Source organism: Octodon degus, unplaced genomic scaffold (genome assembly GCF_000260255.1).
Source record: "Octodon degus isolate 3935 unplaced genomic scaffold, OctDeg1.0 scaffold00017, whole genome shotgun sequence".
NCBI classification, from domain to species: domain Eukaryota; kingdom Metazoa; phylum Chordata; class Mammalia; order Rodentia; family Octodontidae; genus Octodon; species Octodon degus.
In genome coordinates, this window is record NW_004524593.1 from 8,801,395 (window position 1) to 8,817,544 (window position 16,150).

The window sequence follows — 16,150 nt, forward strand, 5'->3', positions numbered from 1 at the left end:
TGCTGTGCTCAGCTCCTTCCTGCTGCTGCCCTTGGATGTAAACCTGTTATACCCCTCTGACAAGATGTTTTGCTCTTGGACTAGTTGGGTGGTTCTGTCCCCTACAGTCTGCAGGAATTGCAGCTGCAGGGTTTCACCCCAGGCCTGTATGCCAGGCCTGAGCCAAGTCTGGAGGGGACAAGGTAGAGTAGGGGGGAGAGGAAGCTCTCCCACACACTCACCGAGCCTGGACTAGGACTGGATGTGGGGTTTCCCGGAATGTGACAGAAATTCCTACCCTGTGGGCAGGGTGTGGAGGGAGTACTAAGGAGTGATGGGGGGTGTCCCAAGAGGGTGAAAGAGGCTGTTACCCAAGCTGCGCCTGGGCTGGGACCAGTAGGTCATGCTAGCACAGGGTAGTAGGATCATCTACACACTCACTGGGCCTGGCCTAGGACTGGATCTGGGTGTTCCCGAACGTGGCAGAAATTCCTACTGGGCAGGCAGGGTAGGGGAGGTGCTGCGGAGTGGTGGGGCGCGTCCCCAAGGGTGTGGAAGAGGGTCTCACCCACGCTGCTCCTGGGCTAGGAGCAGTAGTTCCCGCCGGTGCAAGGTAGCCGGAAGCTCTCCTACACACTCACCGGACCTGGGCTAGGACTGGATCTTAGAGTAGAATTTCTAAAGTTAAAAGCAAAGCTTTTTTTTTTTTTTTTTTTTTTTCAGTTTTCCTTTTTTTAATTTTTTTTATTTTATAGAAGGGTCTTTAGGGTGTTTAGGTCTCACTACTAGATCAGACTCATAGTGATCCGCCTGTTTACAACTTCCCAAGAGCTGGGATTACAGGCATGTGCCACCACACCCAGTCTCGAATGCCATCTCATTGTACCCTGGGGCCTGAGCCTGGGGCAGGCACAACAGGCCCGGGAATTGAACCCAGGCCCCTCCCCTGCTTGCAGGGTGAACGCAAGCTTAATGACAGTTGAGAAACTGAGGTCTCGTGAGATAATGTAGGGGCCCAAAGTAGTTTGTAGTCTCTTGTCTTTCAAGTGGTCCTAGAGATGGTGAGAACACTAGAGTACAAAAGATTTTAGAGGCAAAATTAACGCAATTTGAGTGTTTACTGTGGTCTAAATCAAGCTACATACTAATTCTGAGGATAAGTTATTTGAACTTGGTCCACCTTTCAAAACAAAATTAGAGCCTAGTTGAGAATTATAAGATACTTTGTTAAACTGAAGTGCTGTAACATGAAGTATTTGAATAATTTCTATTCAAGGATTGTAAATTCAAACAAAGAAAAATGGAAAAAGTAAAAGTACTAGAAGCATTTGGAAAACTAGATTTAATTCACAATGGCTGGGGGGTGAAGTGGGAGGAGGAAGCGGAAACTGAAAACAGTGAGGATTCAGATTGTGAATGGCCTCTTTTTAAAATTAGGGGCCTTCTAAAGTCTATGCTCATGCAAGTTTTAAGTACTACTCTAGAAAACTTGCATTGAGTCAGGAAGGGTGTTATAAAAAACGAAACAAGGATATGGTAATTAAGGTAAATAATACGAATTGAACAAGAAAATGACAGTATAGAGAAGAAACATTCAAAACGTATTCAGAAAGTAACTTCCTGTTAGAACTCACTGATCATTCTAAACAAGAGAACTTGTGAGTATGGTGGCACATGGCTATAATCTCAGCGTTCCAGGAGACTTGAGTCGAGAGGAGCACAAGTTTTAAGCCCAATTTGGGTGACTTAGTGAGGGTCCTGTCTGGAAAAGGGGGAGGTGTTAGGGAGGTAGCCAAGTGTGAAGACCTTGAGTTCAGTCCCCAGGATAGTACCATAAGGGGAAAAAATGTAAGAACAAGTTAATAAATTTCTGGTTGCTCAGTTGAGTTTATGGGTAATAAAAGGAAAGGAAATAAAAAGGATTCATGATAGATACCATCAGAAGAAGTTAAACCAACTAGTTTTTGGCAAGAGATATAGTGACTATATTCTCCTAAATGTTTTACACTGCCTCTTCTAGAATTTTGGTAGTGTTAATAATCACTTCATATAATATTTACATAAGGAATGCAAGCTGAAACAGTTTTATACTTCTCACTGGGGAATTAAACATATATTTTATTACTATAGGTATTAGTACAATTAGAAAAAAACCTGGACTCAGGTCAACTATTTCTGACATTGCCAGTCAAGCAGAAGACCCAATACTATTATGGACTACTGGACTCTTTTAGAATATTTTGCTGAGTTTACACACCTATAATATTCAAATAATGGAACTTAACAAAAAAGGAGATACAGATGAATGTCCATTTTGTATCTGCATATTCAAAGTGGTTAGGATAGATATATAGTTACATTCTCTTGATGAATAGAGGGATTTGTTCTAATGGTGTTTGTAAATAGGATGTCATGTCCACATCTTGTACAGCAATTAACCACTAGGAAGAATGTATGCAATGTGTTAATTATTGAAACTGTCCTACCAATTTGGTTTAAAACTGTCTCATTGCTGTTTGTTTCTCAATAAAATTATGGAGAGAAAAAAAAAAACCCATGAAATTACATCCCTCAGAATTAATAACATTGTATAATATTTTGTGTACTAATGATACAAAGAGCTGGGCTTCTGTCAGTGAAATAAATTATAGCCTCGAAAGAAATTTTAATCTTACATTACACATAATCACCAATGCCACGTTTCCTCTTTCTTGGATAATCATCACTAAGTATAGCAGAAATCAGTGGAACAGTCATCATATGTTACATTTAACTTTTGCAAATTAATACGAAATAGAAGGGACGCTAAATATAAAGTATGGACAGTTAAGCATCAACATTTAAAATTTAACTTCTTCAATGAAAGGGTAAAAGGCTTTCTATGAAATCCATTAGAGTATAACCTATTTTGAGGTTACTTTCTGAATAGGACCTAAGTTTGCGGGGGAGGGGGGATTTTTGTTTGTTTTAAAGAGTAGACAGTAAATTTTTCTGCAGTGGTTTGTTTTACTTTTTTTTTTTTTTTTCTTTCTATATTTTAGGGAAGGGCCTACAGGGTGTTCAGGGTCTCACTACTAGATTGAACTTGTAGTGATTCTCTTGTTTACAGCCTCCCAAGTGCTAGGATTACAGGTGTGCCACCACACCCAGTCTCAGTGGCATCTCATTGTGCCCCTGATTGAACCCCTGGCCCCTGTGCCCACTTGAGTTTTAATCCGCTGAGCTATTTGGCTGGCCCTCTTTTTAAGTTGTATAATCCCTTAGTGTTTTGTGGTTTGGAGCTTTAAAGTGAGAATAACTTCTTTGACTTTAGTGCTTAATGATTTTATGGTTTTTATGACTTAGCTAATGTTCGAAGTCTCAGGTTGTTTCATCTTGAAACAGATAATTACATAAAGTACAATATCAGGATTATTGTGAAGGTTAAATGAGCCATTACTACAGTAACTAGCACCTAAGAAGATCTTAATAAATATCAGTTAATATAGCTGCTTTTTAAAATATATTAAATAATAGTGTAACTCCTAATATATTTGAAGATTTCTTTGTTGCAACTGTTTTAATTTTTTTATGTGCTCTTGGTTGTCTTTTCAAACCAGTATACATTTTGCTTTGTAGGTAACAGCTATTGAACCTATAATTAATCATGGAGGAGCCAGTGCAAGCACTCAGCATTTACACCCAAGTCTGCGATGGCTTTTTGGTGTGGCAGCTGTGGTAACTGACATTGGACAGATCCTTCTGGTTGACCTGTGTTTGGATGACTTATCATGCAGTCAAAATGAAATAGAAGCATCAGGTAATTAGTCATTTTTTATTTGAGACCAAAAATTGAGCATTTGAATATTCTGAATCAATGGAATTTTTTTTAAAGTGACCCCAAATTTTTATACAGTATAGTAAATTATGTATTTTTGCTTCTTTTGTTGTGCATTCCTGGGCATTGTAAATTCTTGCATGGGTTATTCTATTTTGTTGAAGTGTTCATATACTAAAGTAGACCTTGAAAAAGGTAGGGATGTTAATCTCTTTCCATATTTCTATAATTTTATTTTCTATTAAGTAAATTGGAATAAGGGCAAAAAATAGTCTTGACCCTTACCAGTATACAGTTCTCCAGCCATATAGGATCTAAGATTTGCTTTTGGTATGTTATTTATGTTCCTGTTGTAAGACCAGGGGAAAATAATTTGAAAAACAGTAATTAAAGTTTCCCAACAGGGGCTGAGGAGATAGCTCCATAGAATAAGCACTTGCCTGGCAAGGGCCTGAGTTCAGTCCCTGGTTCCACCAAAAAAAAATTTTTTTTTCCCAATGAAGTAACATCCTAAAGTAAACTAACAGTATTTAAGCACTTGCCTGGCAAGGGCCTGAGTTCAGTCCCTGGTTCCACCAAAAAAAAATTTTTTCCCCAATGAAGTAACATCCTAAAGTAAACTAACAGTATTTAAGTACAACAAAAGTAAATAGGGGCCGGGGAGATGGCTCAGTAGAATAAGCGCTTCCTTGACAAGCGCAAGGGCCTGAGTTCAATTCCCAGTTCCACCAAAAAAAAGTAAATAGAGGTTTCCTCCTTTAAAAGATTTTATTTACTGTAACTGCAACACTAGGGAGACTGAAACTAGCTTGAACTATACAGTGAGATTCTGTCTCAAAGGGTGGCAGGGGTGTGTGTAGGGGGTGTGTCTTTACATCTACTGTTCTCAAATGCCTTCAGTTTTTTTTAATTGTGAGATTTATTTGATTGGTTCATGTAAAGAGGAGAGTTAACCTACATACTAAAAATAAATTTTACTTAGAAGCTTTCAGGAAAGGACCTTTTTTTCAGTACTGGCGATTGGTTTTGTGTATGCTAAACAAGTGCTCAACTACATCCGCAGGCCTTTTTTAAAATTTTATTTTAAAATGAGATCTTTATTGCATTGCTCAGCTGGCCTTGAATTTGTCTTTCTCTCTGAGTCTTTGAGTAGTTGGGACTTCATTTGTGTGCTTCCATACTTAGTTAGGAAAGGATTATTTAACCTGAAAAAGATTTGACCTTGAGGATTTTAATTTTTAAAGCAAATGAAAATAGATCCAACTATCTGCATTTTGTCTACCTTATAGTGAGTATAACTTATGAACATTGTTGATATAATAAAACTGGTTGATTCCAAGCTACAAGTAGTAAAAGTATCTAACCAGAAATTGACCAAAGAACCAAATCTTTTGTAATTAACTGTGAGGCTGCAGGTATAGCTCAATGTTAGGTAAAACACTTGCCTGGCATGTTTGATCTCCATCACCACAAAACAGTAGTAAAAATTTGAGATTGTAAGTATGTGATTTGATGAATTTCATTTACATTTTTTGCAAATGTAAGTTAGTTTTGAGTAAAGATTAATATTTTACATTTTGGTGAAGATACTTTGGAAGTGCTCAGTACTTCATAGTGCATCATGTCAGGAGATGCATGATGTGAAATTTCTTATCAGTCATCAATGGGTCAATACTGATTTATTGTTTTAAGTTTCGTGAAAGTTTTTGGACAGTGATGTTCCCCCAGGTGTGAATTTTGTCTTTTAAGAGATGTCTGGCAGTGTCGGGATGGTGCTTCTGGCTACTGGTCATTAAAAGAGTTGGGATGCTGCTTAATATTTTGTGATGTTCAAAACAGCCCTCCACAACAGAATATTCTGACCTCCAAACAATGGTAGTACCAACATTGAAAAACTGTACTTTAAACTAATTTAATTAATTGAGGTTGTATTTCATCAATGACTGCAAAGTCATTTTTGTTTGGTTATGTTCTTGTTTTATATAGTTGTTCTATTGCAAATTAATTTTTAAATTATGTCAATATAAAGGGAAATTTTCTCACTAATTAGAGCTGTTTGCTACCCTGAAATACAGATTGGGCAGAAAGGGAAGGATATAGTTCTAAATTTGAATCAACAAATTATTAAGGAGTTGGTACTACTTCCATTGATTCTTTTGTAGGTATGGGCAGCAGGGGATTTAGTCTTCACTGTTTTTCTTCCTTCTGCGGTTTTTTTTTTTTTTTTTTTTTGGTTTGTTTGTTTGTTACTGGTATTGGGGATTGAACACAGAGCATTTGCCCTGAACTATATTCCCTGTTTTTTTTTTTTTTTTGTTTTTTTTTTTGGTGACAAGTTCTCATTAAAGTACTAAGTTGATTTGTGCTGGGCTTGGGTTTTCCATCTTCCTGCCTCAGCCTTTCAGAGCACTGGATTTGCAGGTTATCTACCACCATGGCCGGCTCTTTCACTCTTTTTTCAGTATCATACTCAAAATGTAGAAGGTTTTAAAAATATCATTGTTTTATTTATTTTCATTATTTTTTATATTCGACATGTGTTATCTTTGCTAATAAGAGCCTGTCTCCTGGCTCTGTTCAGTAAAGATGTACAAGAATTATCTACATATTTCCTGTTTGAGGCCTGGAATCAGCCATTCCTTGAAAGGAAGTTATAGTTCTAAATTTGAATCAAGAAATAATCAAGGTAGGTATAATGGTGTATGCCTGTATTTCCAGCACTGAGGAGGCCGAGGCAAGAGAATTGCTGTGAGTTCAAGACCAGCCTGGGCTACAAAATGAGTTCAAGGATAACTTGAACTGCACAGTGAAACCCTGTCTCAAAAAGACAAAATGATAATGATGATGATAATAATCAGCCTTATGTGTGATTGCTTAGGAAATTAATACTTATAAGATCCTACCTCACATACTGATACTGGTGTATGTTGAATTTTGAAAACTACCTTATTGTTTTTGAGCTACACATTAAAGTAGGTAAAGATAAGGATAGTTATTTTCTTGCTCAGCATGCTTTATCATTATTTTTCTTTTAATTAACATAGTTGACTTTATGATGACAAGTTTGCTGTTTTGCTGTTTATAGTTTCTGTCATTTTGTGTGTGTGCTCTGTCCATAGCTTTTAATCTTGTCTGTCTTCTTGTTTTAGACCTTGAAGTTGTAACTGGTATTCCAGCTGAAGTACCACACATCAGAGAGAGTGCCATGAGAGCGGGGCGCCATCTGTGTTTCCAGTTAGTAAGCCCATCTGGAACAGCTGTTTCTACTCTTAGTTACATTAACAGGACAAACCAGCTTGCTGTAGGTTTTTCTGATGGCTACCTAGCACTTTGGAATATGAAAAGCATGAAAAGAGAGTAAGTATAACTTTTCTTATGTGATTTGTTTTCTTTCTTTTCCTTTTTTTTTTTTTTTTTTTTTTTTTTGAGACAGGGTCTCACTGTGTAGTTCAGGCTGGCCTTGAACTCACTTGTTACCCATTCTGGCCTCAGACTTGCAGTGATCCTCTTGCCTTAGCCTCCTGAATGCTGGAATTACAGGCACGTACCATCACACCTGACTTTGTGTTTTCAAGATAGGGTCTTTCTATGTCGTCCAGGCCAGCCTTGAACTCGCTGTGTAGGTCAGGCTGACTTTGAACTTGTGATCCTCCTTTCTTTGCCTCCTAAGTGCTGGGATTGCAGGCAGGTAACATCACACCTGGCTTCTTATTTGATCATTGGTAGTTTTAATTTATATTTAAATTTTTTTCAAAATTTGTGAAAGTAATTGACCTTGAATATGGTTTCATTGGATTCCATCATAATTTGGAATATGATATGGAAATAATTTAGAATGTGAATTTAATCTGATTTTCAAATGCTATATGTATGATCTATGGATAGACTATTTGTATAATATGAATTCTTTCAAAGCTATTTTATCAAAGCAAGTATTTTATCATAAAGTGTTCTTCATTGATGGAAAAAACATTTTAAAAATCAAAACTACATGTGTTGTCAATAATTTCCTGAAAATATGATTAAATTAAAAAGTTAAATTTTCTATATTATGGTGGCACAAATTTATAATCCTAGCATTCTGGGAGGTTGAGGCAGGAGGATTACAAGTTTGAGCCCAGCCTGGGCAATTTAATTTAGACCTTGTCTCAAAAACAGAAAAAGGGTGGGAATACAGCTCAGTGCTTTGACCCTGGGTTCATTTCCTATTATCATCACCTTTTACACACAGGAAAAAAATTCTGTAAATGGCAAATAGATTTTTTTTTTTTTTTTTTTTTTTTGGTTACATAGATTACTGTTAAGTAAATGCCTGTTTGGCACTTAGGATGTTAATTTATACCCACTGTACCTCTAGGGCATATTGATGTATTTATCTTATCTCTGTTTGCTTTTATCCTTTCATCAGGTATAACCCCAATGTGACTTTTTTTAATTGCTCCTAAAACAATCTCTGAAGACCTGGCTTTTATAGCAGTGATTTCTTAACATTATTGTTTGGCTAATTATGTCTCTTCCTCCTTTTGTGGTACTGGGTATTGAACCCTGAATCTCATACTTGGCAGGCAAGCACTGTACATTGAACTATCTCCCAGGTCCTTTTTATTTTCACTACGTTCCCCTTGCTACCCTTGAATTTTAATTTTTTTTTTTTGTATAGGGTCTCACCACGTAGTTCAGACTTGTAGTGATCCTCCTCTTTTCAGCCTTCACAGCAGCAGGGCTTACAGGCTGCGCCACTATGCCCAGACTCCATTGCCGACTCAGTGCACCTCGGGGGCGGGGCTGGTGTAGCATGTGGTACAGGGGATCAAACCTCAGCCCCTGCACTTGCCTAAGCAGGTCCTTAAGTCTGCTGAGCTATCTTGCCGGCCCTAAAATTTTCAAAAAAAATTTTAATATATTTAGTATAGGGTCTACAGGGTATCACTACATAGATGGGACTCATAGTGATTCTCCTGTTTTCAGTCTCCCAAGTGCTGAGATTACAGGCTTGCACTGCCACACCCAGTCTCAATCTCAGTCTCAGCGTGCCCTGGGGCACAGCACTCCACCGATCAAATCCCCAACTGCTTTGCTCTGCCTAAGCAGGAGCTTTAGTCTGCTGAGCTGTGTGGCCAGTCTACTCCTGAATTTTGTAATCCTCCCACCTTATTCTCTATAAAATAGCTGGGATCACAGGTGTGTGCCACCATAGCCAAGTTGGCTAGTTATGTTTTAGTATTTATGGGAACTAGTTTCTCACTCAGCTTCTGTTTTGGTAGTGCAAAACTGACTTTTAACCCAACTAGCTAGATTTGGATCGTGTGGCCACTTTTTATCTTTTTAGAGGACAGTTATTAGTGACATGAATTGGTGTGAATCTTAAGAACTAGATCACACATAATAAATGTATGCACATGATTCAGTAATTATCACCCTGGTTCGAGGTGGGGGGTGATAGGTGACTTGGCCATAGTTTGGATGTCTTGTGCCTATGTATTTTTAAGGTAAGGTGAGTTGACTGTGTCCCCCAAATCAGTTCTGGGGATCATGTAAACAGTGGTTTCTTTTCTTTTCTTTTTTTTTTAAACCTTGTTTGAAACTAGCCCACATGCAACATATCAGACCGTAAGGCTGCGAGGCCAGCTTCAGGATTCCTTTTCCTCCTTTATGACCACCAAGACCAGTGTTCAGATCTGATGGGAAAGGGAACTAGAGGGTAACAGTAGTTTCTTAACCCCAATGTTTTCCAAAAATGCTAACTTAAGAATATTCTAATTTTTTGTCTTGTTTTAGATATTACACACAATTGGAAGGTGGAAGGGTTCCTATATGTGCTGTTACTTTTCAAGAACCTGAGAATGATCCTCGTAATTGCTGTTACTTATGGGCTGTTCAGTCTACACAAGATAGGTTAGTGTGATGCATGTGGTTTTAAAAATATTTGTCAAATGAGACAGTTAATTTCTTTGGGAAGCTTTGTACTTTCTTTTAGCAAATGCAACATAATTCTTTCTGTAGATTAACAAGTAGTAGTTGACGTTATTTAAAAGTTAAGTGATTGTTTTTACATATTTGAATGATTGAGATACCAGTAAGATGAAATGGTGTTTACATGACTTGGTTCAAATATTATTTCAAAGGATAACCCAGTACAGGTAAATACCTAATTTCGTATTACCTTCAATGGTTTTTAAGGCCTGATTTATAATCTGTTATTTCCCCACTTCTGTTGTCATGCCTGTCTTTTGTCATTTATCCCCACTGTATTCTCTGGTCCATGATTTTTACAGTATATTTATATAGTTAATTTGACTAATCTTTCTGGATCTGTCATAAGCTTTAATTTTGTTCCACCATTACCTTATGAGAATGAGTTCAGTTCAATTTCTAACTGGTTAAACTTAATCATTTCCAGTCCTAGGACAGTTAAGGTATTGATTTACTCATTTTGGTGAGTCTTTGATAGTAAACAGTTAAGTTTGTGGTGTGTTATATCTTAATAACTTAGTATTCTTAGTGGTTTCTCTTTATAGATCCATTCTAAGATTCTAGATACCTGCACCAAGTCAGTTTGGGTTTTTGTGTTAGATTGCCCTGTTTCTTGATTGTCTTATCCTATACCAGTGATGGTGAACCTTTTAGAGTTTTCAGTGATATAAACACCCCGCTGTAGCATGCATGCCATAGGTTTGCTACCACTGCCCTATACTATAAGGAGTGAGTGAAAAATTCGTTTACCACTTTTGAAATGTATCAATCTTGTACAGAATTGAAATTAAAATATAGAAGCCATCATCGAGTAATACTGTACTCCAGTCCATGTGGTTGTAGTGTCTCAGTGACTTGAAAACTGATTTTTGAAGGCTGTAAGTGATAGGGAATGAGAGAGGAACTTTTACTGAAACAACTTTTTTATTCCATTAATTTTTCCTAATGGTTCTGTCCCTTGGAGTGATGATTTCTATATAAACTTATAAAAATACTAAAATATAAATTTACATCGAGTAGTATGGTCCCTTTTCTCCCATGACAACAGTCATTTGAACCAAAAGGGAAAAGAAAGGGAATAATTACTGTAGAATGGATCTATCACTATGTTATTACATGGGTATAGATCTTAAATTGTTGCCATAGGATTCATTGATTATTAAAAACATTTAGCTGTGTAATGAGAAAAAGTGAATAGAAATAATGGGTATTCCCTTTATTGTTGATTGTATGCACTCTGTTCTGTTGACTGGTTCTTAGAGACCATTTGTTTGTGCTTTATGATCATGTATCCATTCAGCATAGTTTTGGGCATCTACTGTGTGTTAGTAACTGTCCTAAGGAATATAGCAATACATGAGATAAATTTCTGTTTACCTAGAGCTTATATTCTAGTGAGGAAAATAATAAATAAGTAGATTGGTACATATGTTCAATACAAATTTATATAGTGATGTTAAGTGCTGAAAAATAAAGCTGGGAAAGGAAATGAAGTATGGTGGAATAAATAATTCAGTTTTTAGATAATTGGAGTTGGGGTAGGGAATGGAAAAAATGAGGGAATGATAGATATAGCGTAGGAAAAGCAATAAGATGGGGAGAGTGCAAAGTAGTTGTAGATAAGGGCAGAAAAGTAGTATTTATTTGTTTAAAAGTTTGTATAAAGCCTGGTTAAGAAAAGGAATTTTCTGTGCCTACCTTGTGCCAACTAAATCAGTTGTTGGTGGCATGACCTAAGAAGTAGAGTTTTTTCAAAGCTCTTCTAGTGATTTTAATAATAAGTAACCACAGTTGAAAACCACTGGCTTATAGTGAGTGAAAGTGGAGAAAAGAAGACAGCTAGGAGCTGTCTTGGTAACCCTCCCAATAGAGATACTTGGTGATTAAAAACAAGAGTCAGGAAAGCTAGGAAGGGACCAAGAACAAGAAGAAGCAGAGGACATGCTGTCTCCTCTGTAGTAGCCATGGGATAATTGCTTACCTTTCATTGGCCAGGACATTTATCCATGTGGCTACTCTCCTAGCTGCAAATGAACCTGTGATAGTTTAGTTATTTTAAGTAGCTATACATCTTAAGTATCAATAAAAAGTAAAGTAACTTACTGTTTCAAAGGACATTTTGTGAAAGCCACATAAAGATAAGTTCTTCACAGAGACAATTTTTTAATATGCATTCAGTGTGAGGCAGAAAATTCAAATGGTAAGAGATACTTAATGTTTTACTATGATATTTAATGTATCTCAATTTGTTTCTTTTAGTGAAGGTGATGTTTTGAGTTTGCATCTGCTTCAGTTGGCCTTTGGTGATAGAAAATGTTTGGCATCAGGACAAATCTTATATGAGGTAAATGATAGGTGCAGTATTAATATCTCCATCTCCCCATTTTAAGTGTTTTGCCTTTTGTTCAAGATACTGCAAGGTAATGATCCTGAGATCTCCATTTCTTTTACCTGTTTCACAAATGCAGCAGTCTTCTTTAGATACTATTTTCTTGTAAAATGAGGGAACTGCACGAGACTTAAGTTTGTGGTCTATTTAGTAGCCCCCCAGAATAATCCTTTGTTGCTGTAACATATCAAGCAGTAAGTCCAGTGACTATAAGACAGCGAACACACCTAGATTCTTAGATGGCTACTTGTTTTTGGAAGAATTTCTGTGAAAATAGAGGGGTACTGCTGATAGTCGTGTTGTACCAATGCCTAGAACAGGCTTTTTTAACCTAGTGATTAAAGGTTATATGGATGATTATGAGGGAATCCACATGTATAATCTGTAAATAATACATGACATTTTTATGATTACACATTTTTCCCCCACTGGGTAATTCTAAAACTTCTTGCTACATTTGTAAAGAATTTTGAGCAAAAATATGTTTGAGAACCTTCAGTATTTTAGGCTAAGAGTTTTAGTAAGAATAGCAAGATAGATTTGTTGGTGTAGAGTCTATAGGTGTATAATTCGGTTTGGTTTAATTTGGTTTGGTTTTGTTAGTACTGGGAATTGCACCCAGGACATTATGTATGCTAAGCATGCACTATATAACTGAGCTGCATCCCCAGCCCTTTATATAATAGAATTTTTATTTATTTATTTTTTTTGTATAATAGAATTTTGATGTTTACTGCACTTTGTTTTTTTGTTTTTGCTTGTTTGTTTTACTCCAGTTTATATTCCTAACAAGTTGTACATGAAGGTTCGCGTGTTTGGTATAGCTTTTTTTTTTGGTGGTGGGGATGGAACTCAGGACTTGGCACTTGCCAGGAAGGCACTTATGTCACTGAGCTGTCTCTCTGACCCTGGTATAGCTTTCAAAGATTATTTGGTAATTATTTTTAAGAGTCTAAATGTGTTGTTATTTGTGTTTTATAGTATACAACTTCTAAATCCTTTTTCAGTTTTATGTTTTACTGGTATTGTGTGAAATAATTTTAAATTTGTAGAATGTTTAATTTTATAATCTTTTCCTTATAATCCTACTAAGGTTTATATTTATTTTATGTTACAGGGACTAGAGTATTGTGAAGAAAGATATACACTGGACCTGGCAGGTGGCATGTTTCCTTTGAGGGGACAGACCAGCAATACCAAATTATTAGGATGCCAGAGTATAGAAAAATTTCGACCTCATGGTGAGAGGGAAGAAGGCATGAGTGAAGGTTAGTTAAAAGTATTTCATGTAAAGTCTTGATTTTAAGATTTATGAGTGGTATGGGGTTTTAGAGTTCATATTCCTGACAGTTAAAAACTTGGAATACTAATTATGAATTTATTACAGACTTATCATATACTGGATATTTCTTAGTCTCCAGATTGCTTTATAGAACTCCAAAATTGAGTAGTTTAGGCCAGTGACTGACTTCTTAAAACAAAAGTGATCTGAAGTAACTAGTATACACCTGAATATTTCCTGTATATTTTTTGAGCTGTATATTACAAACATGCTGTAGTGGCCTTAAATTTTCTTTTCTGTTTCCTTTAATTAGTTATCTAATTATCTCTTCCTAGTAAAATGTAAATCCTGGTGTAGATTTTTGAGTTCAGCATTGATTCACATTCCATGCCTGACGCTAGCTGTGACCTTTACAAATTAACATTCCTGGGCTAGTGAAAAAGCTCAATGGATTAAAGCACCTGCAAGGAGGCGCAGAGGCTGAGGGGTTCGATCCCAGGGCCTGCTGTGTTGGCGCACGCCTATAATCCCAGCCCTTGGGAAGGTGTAAACAAGTGGATCACTATGAGTCCGATCTAGTAGTGAGACCCTGAACACCCAGTAGACCCTTCCCTAAAAAAAAAAAAAAAAAAACCCACCAAAAAATAAAAAACAAATTAATATTCCTGAGCCATATTTCCCCCATCCATAAGTGACTTAATTCAGTTACATCTTATGTAGATGTGAGGATTAAATTAGATGGTATTAAAAGTTCATTCAGTTCTGAGAATGTTCTTCAAGGTTGGGTTATGTGTGTGTTCCTAGCTTTATTCTCATAGTGAGGTCATTTATCACAGAGATGCTTCTTGTCCTACTGCACATATCTGTGTTTGTCATCTGGTTTTCATGTCCAATTAAACTATCAAAATTTGGTTTTACCATGTATTGTCTCTTTTTAGTCCCCACATGTCTTTGTGTTAGTTTCAACTTCCTGTTGGTAGTGATTCAGGTATTTGCTTTCTTCTATTGATGGCCCTTGATTTAGCCATTCCACAGCCACTATACAGGTGGTTCACTTTCTCTAAAAAAACCAAAAAGTTGTATCAATTCCTCTTACCCAAGATTCCTCAAAATCATCTATTTCAGGTAATTAGGTGATTAACTTTTCTGATCCTAGCTATGTTCCATCCTTAGGGGAATATTTGTTGATTTTCTACATCCTACTTTTCAGTATCTCAAAGTTCGTGAAGTGGGGGCAAGGCAGGATAGAACTTTTCTGTTGAGTGTTTTTAAAATAATTTCTCAAGAACATCAGTCTAGTGAATAAAATCTCTTATACACAATTGATAGAATGTATTTTGACAAATGTAATGAACTGTGAATTAAATCCATGTGCGAGATCTTGGTATGATAGTCTGTTGGGGGTTTTACTTTGAGATTTATTCTGCTTTTGTTTTTGATTTTTTTTTAGCTATATCTCCTGACACTAGTGTTTCAGTATTTACCTGGCAAGTGAATATATATGGACAGGGAAAACCTGCTATATATTTGGGGCTTTTTGACATAAATCGATGGTATCATGCACAGATGCCTGATTCATTAAGGTATGATACTTCTCTCCCCCCCCCCCTTTCATTAGTATGTGTAACTGCTCAGTAACAATAATGTTTACATTTTCTTTTAGGTCAGGAGAGTATCTCCATAATTGCTCTTACTTTGCATTGTGGTCATTGGAGTCTGTTGTAAGTAGGACTTCTCCACATGCCGTCTTGGACGTGTTAGTACATGAGAGGAGTTTAAGTCGAGTCGTTCCTCCTTCATATCCACCTCCAGAACAGTTTTTTAACCCAAGTACTTTTAATTTTGGTATGTTTTCTTAACTTTATCTTTTGAGAAAGTAACGTGCAAAAGTGTTTTGTAGATAAGGGGTTTAGCTTAATAAATTGTGCATGAGAAATGAAATAGTGATGTTTATGAAGATACTATCACTATTATCTTGACAAAATACCTGAAAAAGCTTACTAAAAAATGTGGTCTATGTAATTGATTGCCTAAAGATGTTATTGGGATGAATTTTGTTGTGTTAGACCTGTTTTAATATTTTAAGTAGAATTTTAAAATTTTTTCCAGATGCCACTTGTTTATTGAACTCAGGAATTGTTCATATAACTTGTACTGGATTTCAGAAGGAGGTAAGTAACAACTATTAGCATGCACTAATTCTTAACTGAAGTCAGATCTTAAAGTGCACATGATCATGGATTTAAACTTTAGCATTAATTACATAAATTATTATTTCATTTTCAGTGGTAGCTTGTTGGATTTTTTTGAGATTAGCAGCAAAGTAGAATCGATTAGTAATGATAGGCTGCTAGAGGAGGCATTGGAATATTTGTAGCAGCTTTTTGTGGATGTTAACTGCTAGAACCACAGAGGAAAGAGTGAATCAGTTAGGGCCTTTACTACATCCTTTTTTTTTTTGAGATGGGGTCTTGCCACGTAGTTCAGCATGGCCTTGAATTCACTCTGTAGCCCAAGCTGACTTTGAACTCTTGATGATCCTCCTGCCTCTGCCTCCCAACTGCTGAGATTGTAGGTGTGTGCCTCTGCACCCAGCCTTACCTCATCCTTTTTCAGGAATCTTAGGTCTCCGAACACTAAATGAGGAAGTGATGTAAAGAAGGTGCCTAGCACCTAAAATAGTGGCACAGTGGTATACACACACCAAAAG

The 16,150-nt window shown here is 36.6% G+C and overlaps 1 protein-coding gene and 1 non-coding gene across 2 annotated transcripts in view; one reads left to right on the forward strand and one right to left on the reverse strand.

Annotated features, from left to right (window-relative positions):
* The window catches only part of Ahctf1 (AT-hook containing transcription factor 1), a 70,701-nt gene that overhangs the window by 15,587 nt on the left and 38,964 nt on the right, over window positions 1-16,150 (forward strand). The window contains exons 4-11 of the mRNA XM_023710248.1: window positions 3,598-3,778; window positions 6,946-7,153; window positions 9,575-9,691; window positions 12,029-12,113; window positions 13,276-13,426; window positions 14,891-15,023; window positions 15,104-15,285; window positions 15,550-15,611. Coding sequence (XP_023566016.1) covers window positions 3,598-3,778; window positions 6,946-7,153; window positions 9,575-9,691; window positions 12,029-12,113; window positions 13,276-13,426; window positions 14,891-15,023; window positions 15,104-15,285; window positions 15,550-15,611 — 1,119 coding nt within the window. The remainder of the gene's footprint in view (window positions 1-3,597; window positions 3,779-6,945; window positions 7,154-9,574; window positions 9,692-12,028; window positions 12,114-13,275; window positions 13,427-14,890; window positions 15,024-15,103; window positions 15,286-15,549; window positions 15,612-16,150) is intronic.
* LOC111815543 lies at window positions 9,369-9,499 on the reverse strand. Its single transcript, XR_002820226.1, has one exon. It is a non-coding gene; the product is annotated as a small nucleolar RNA SNORA61 (small nucleolar RNA).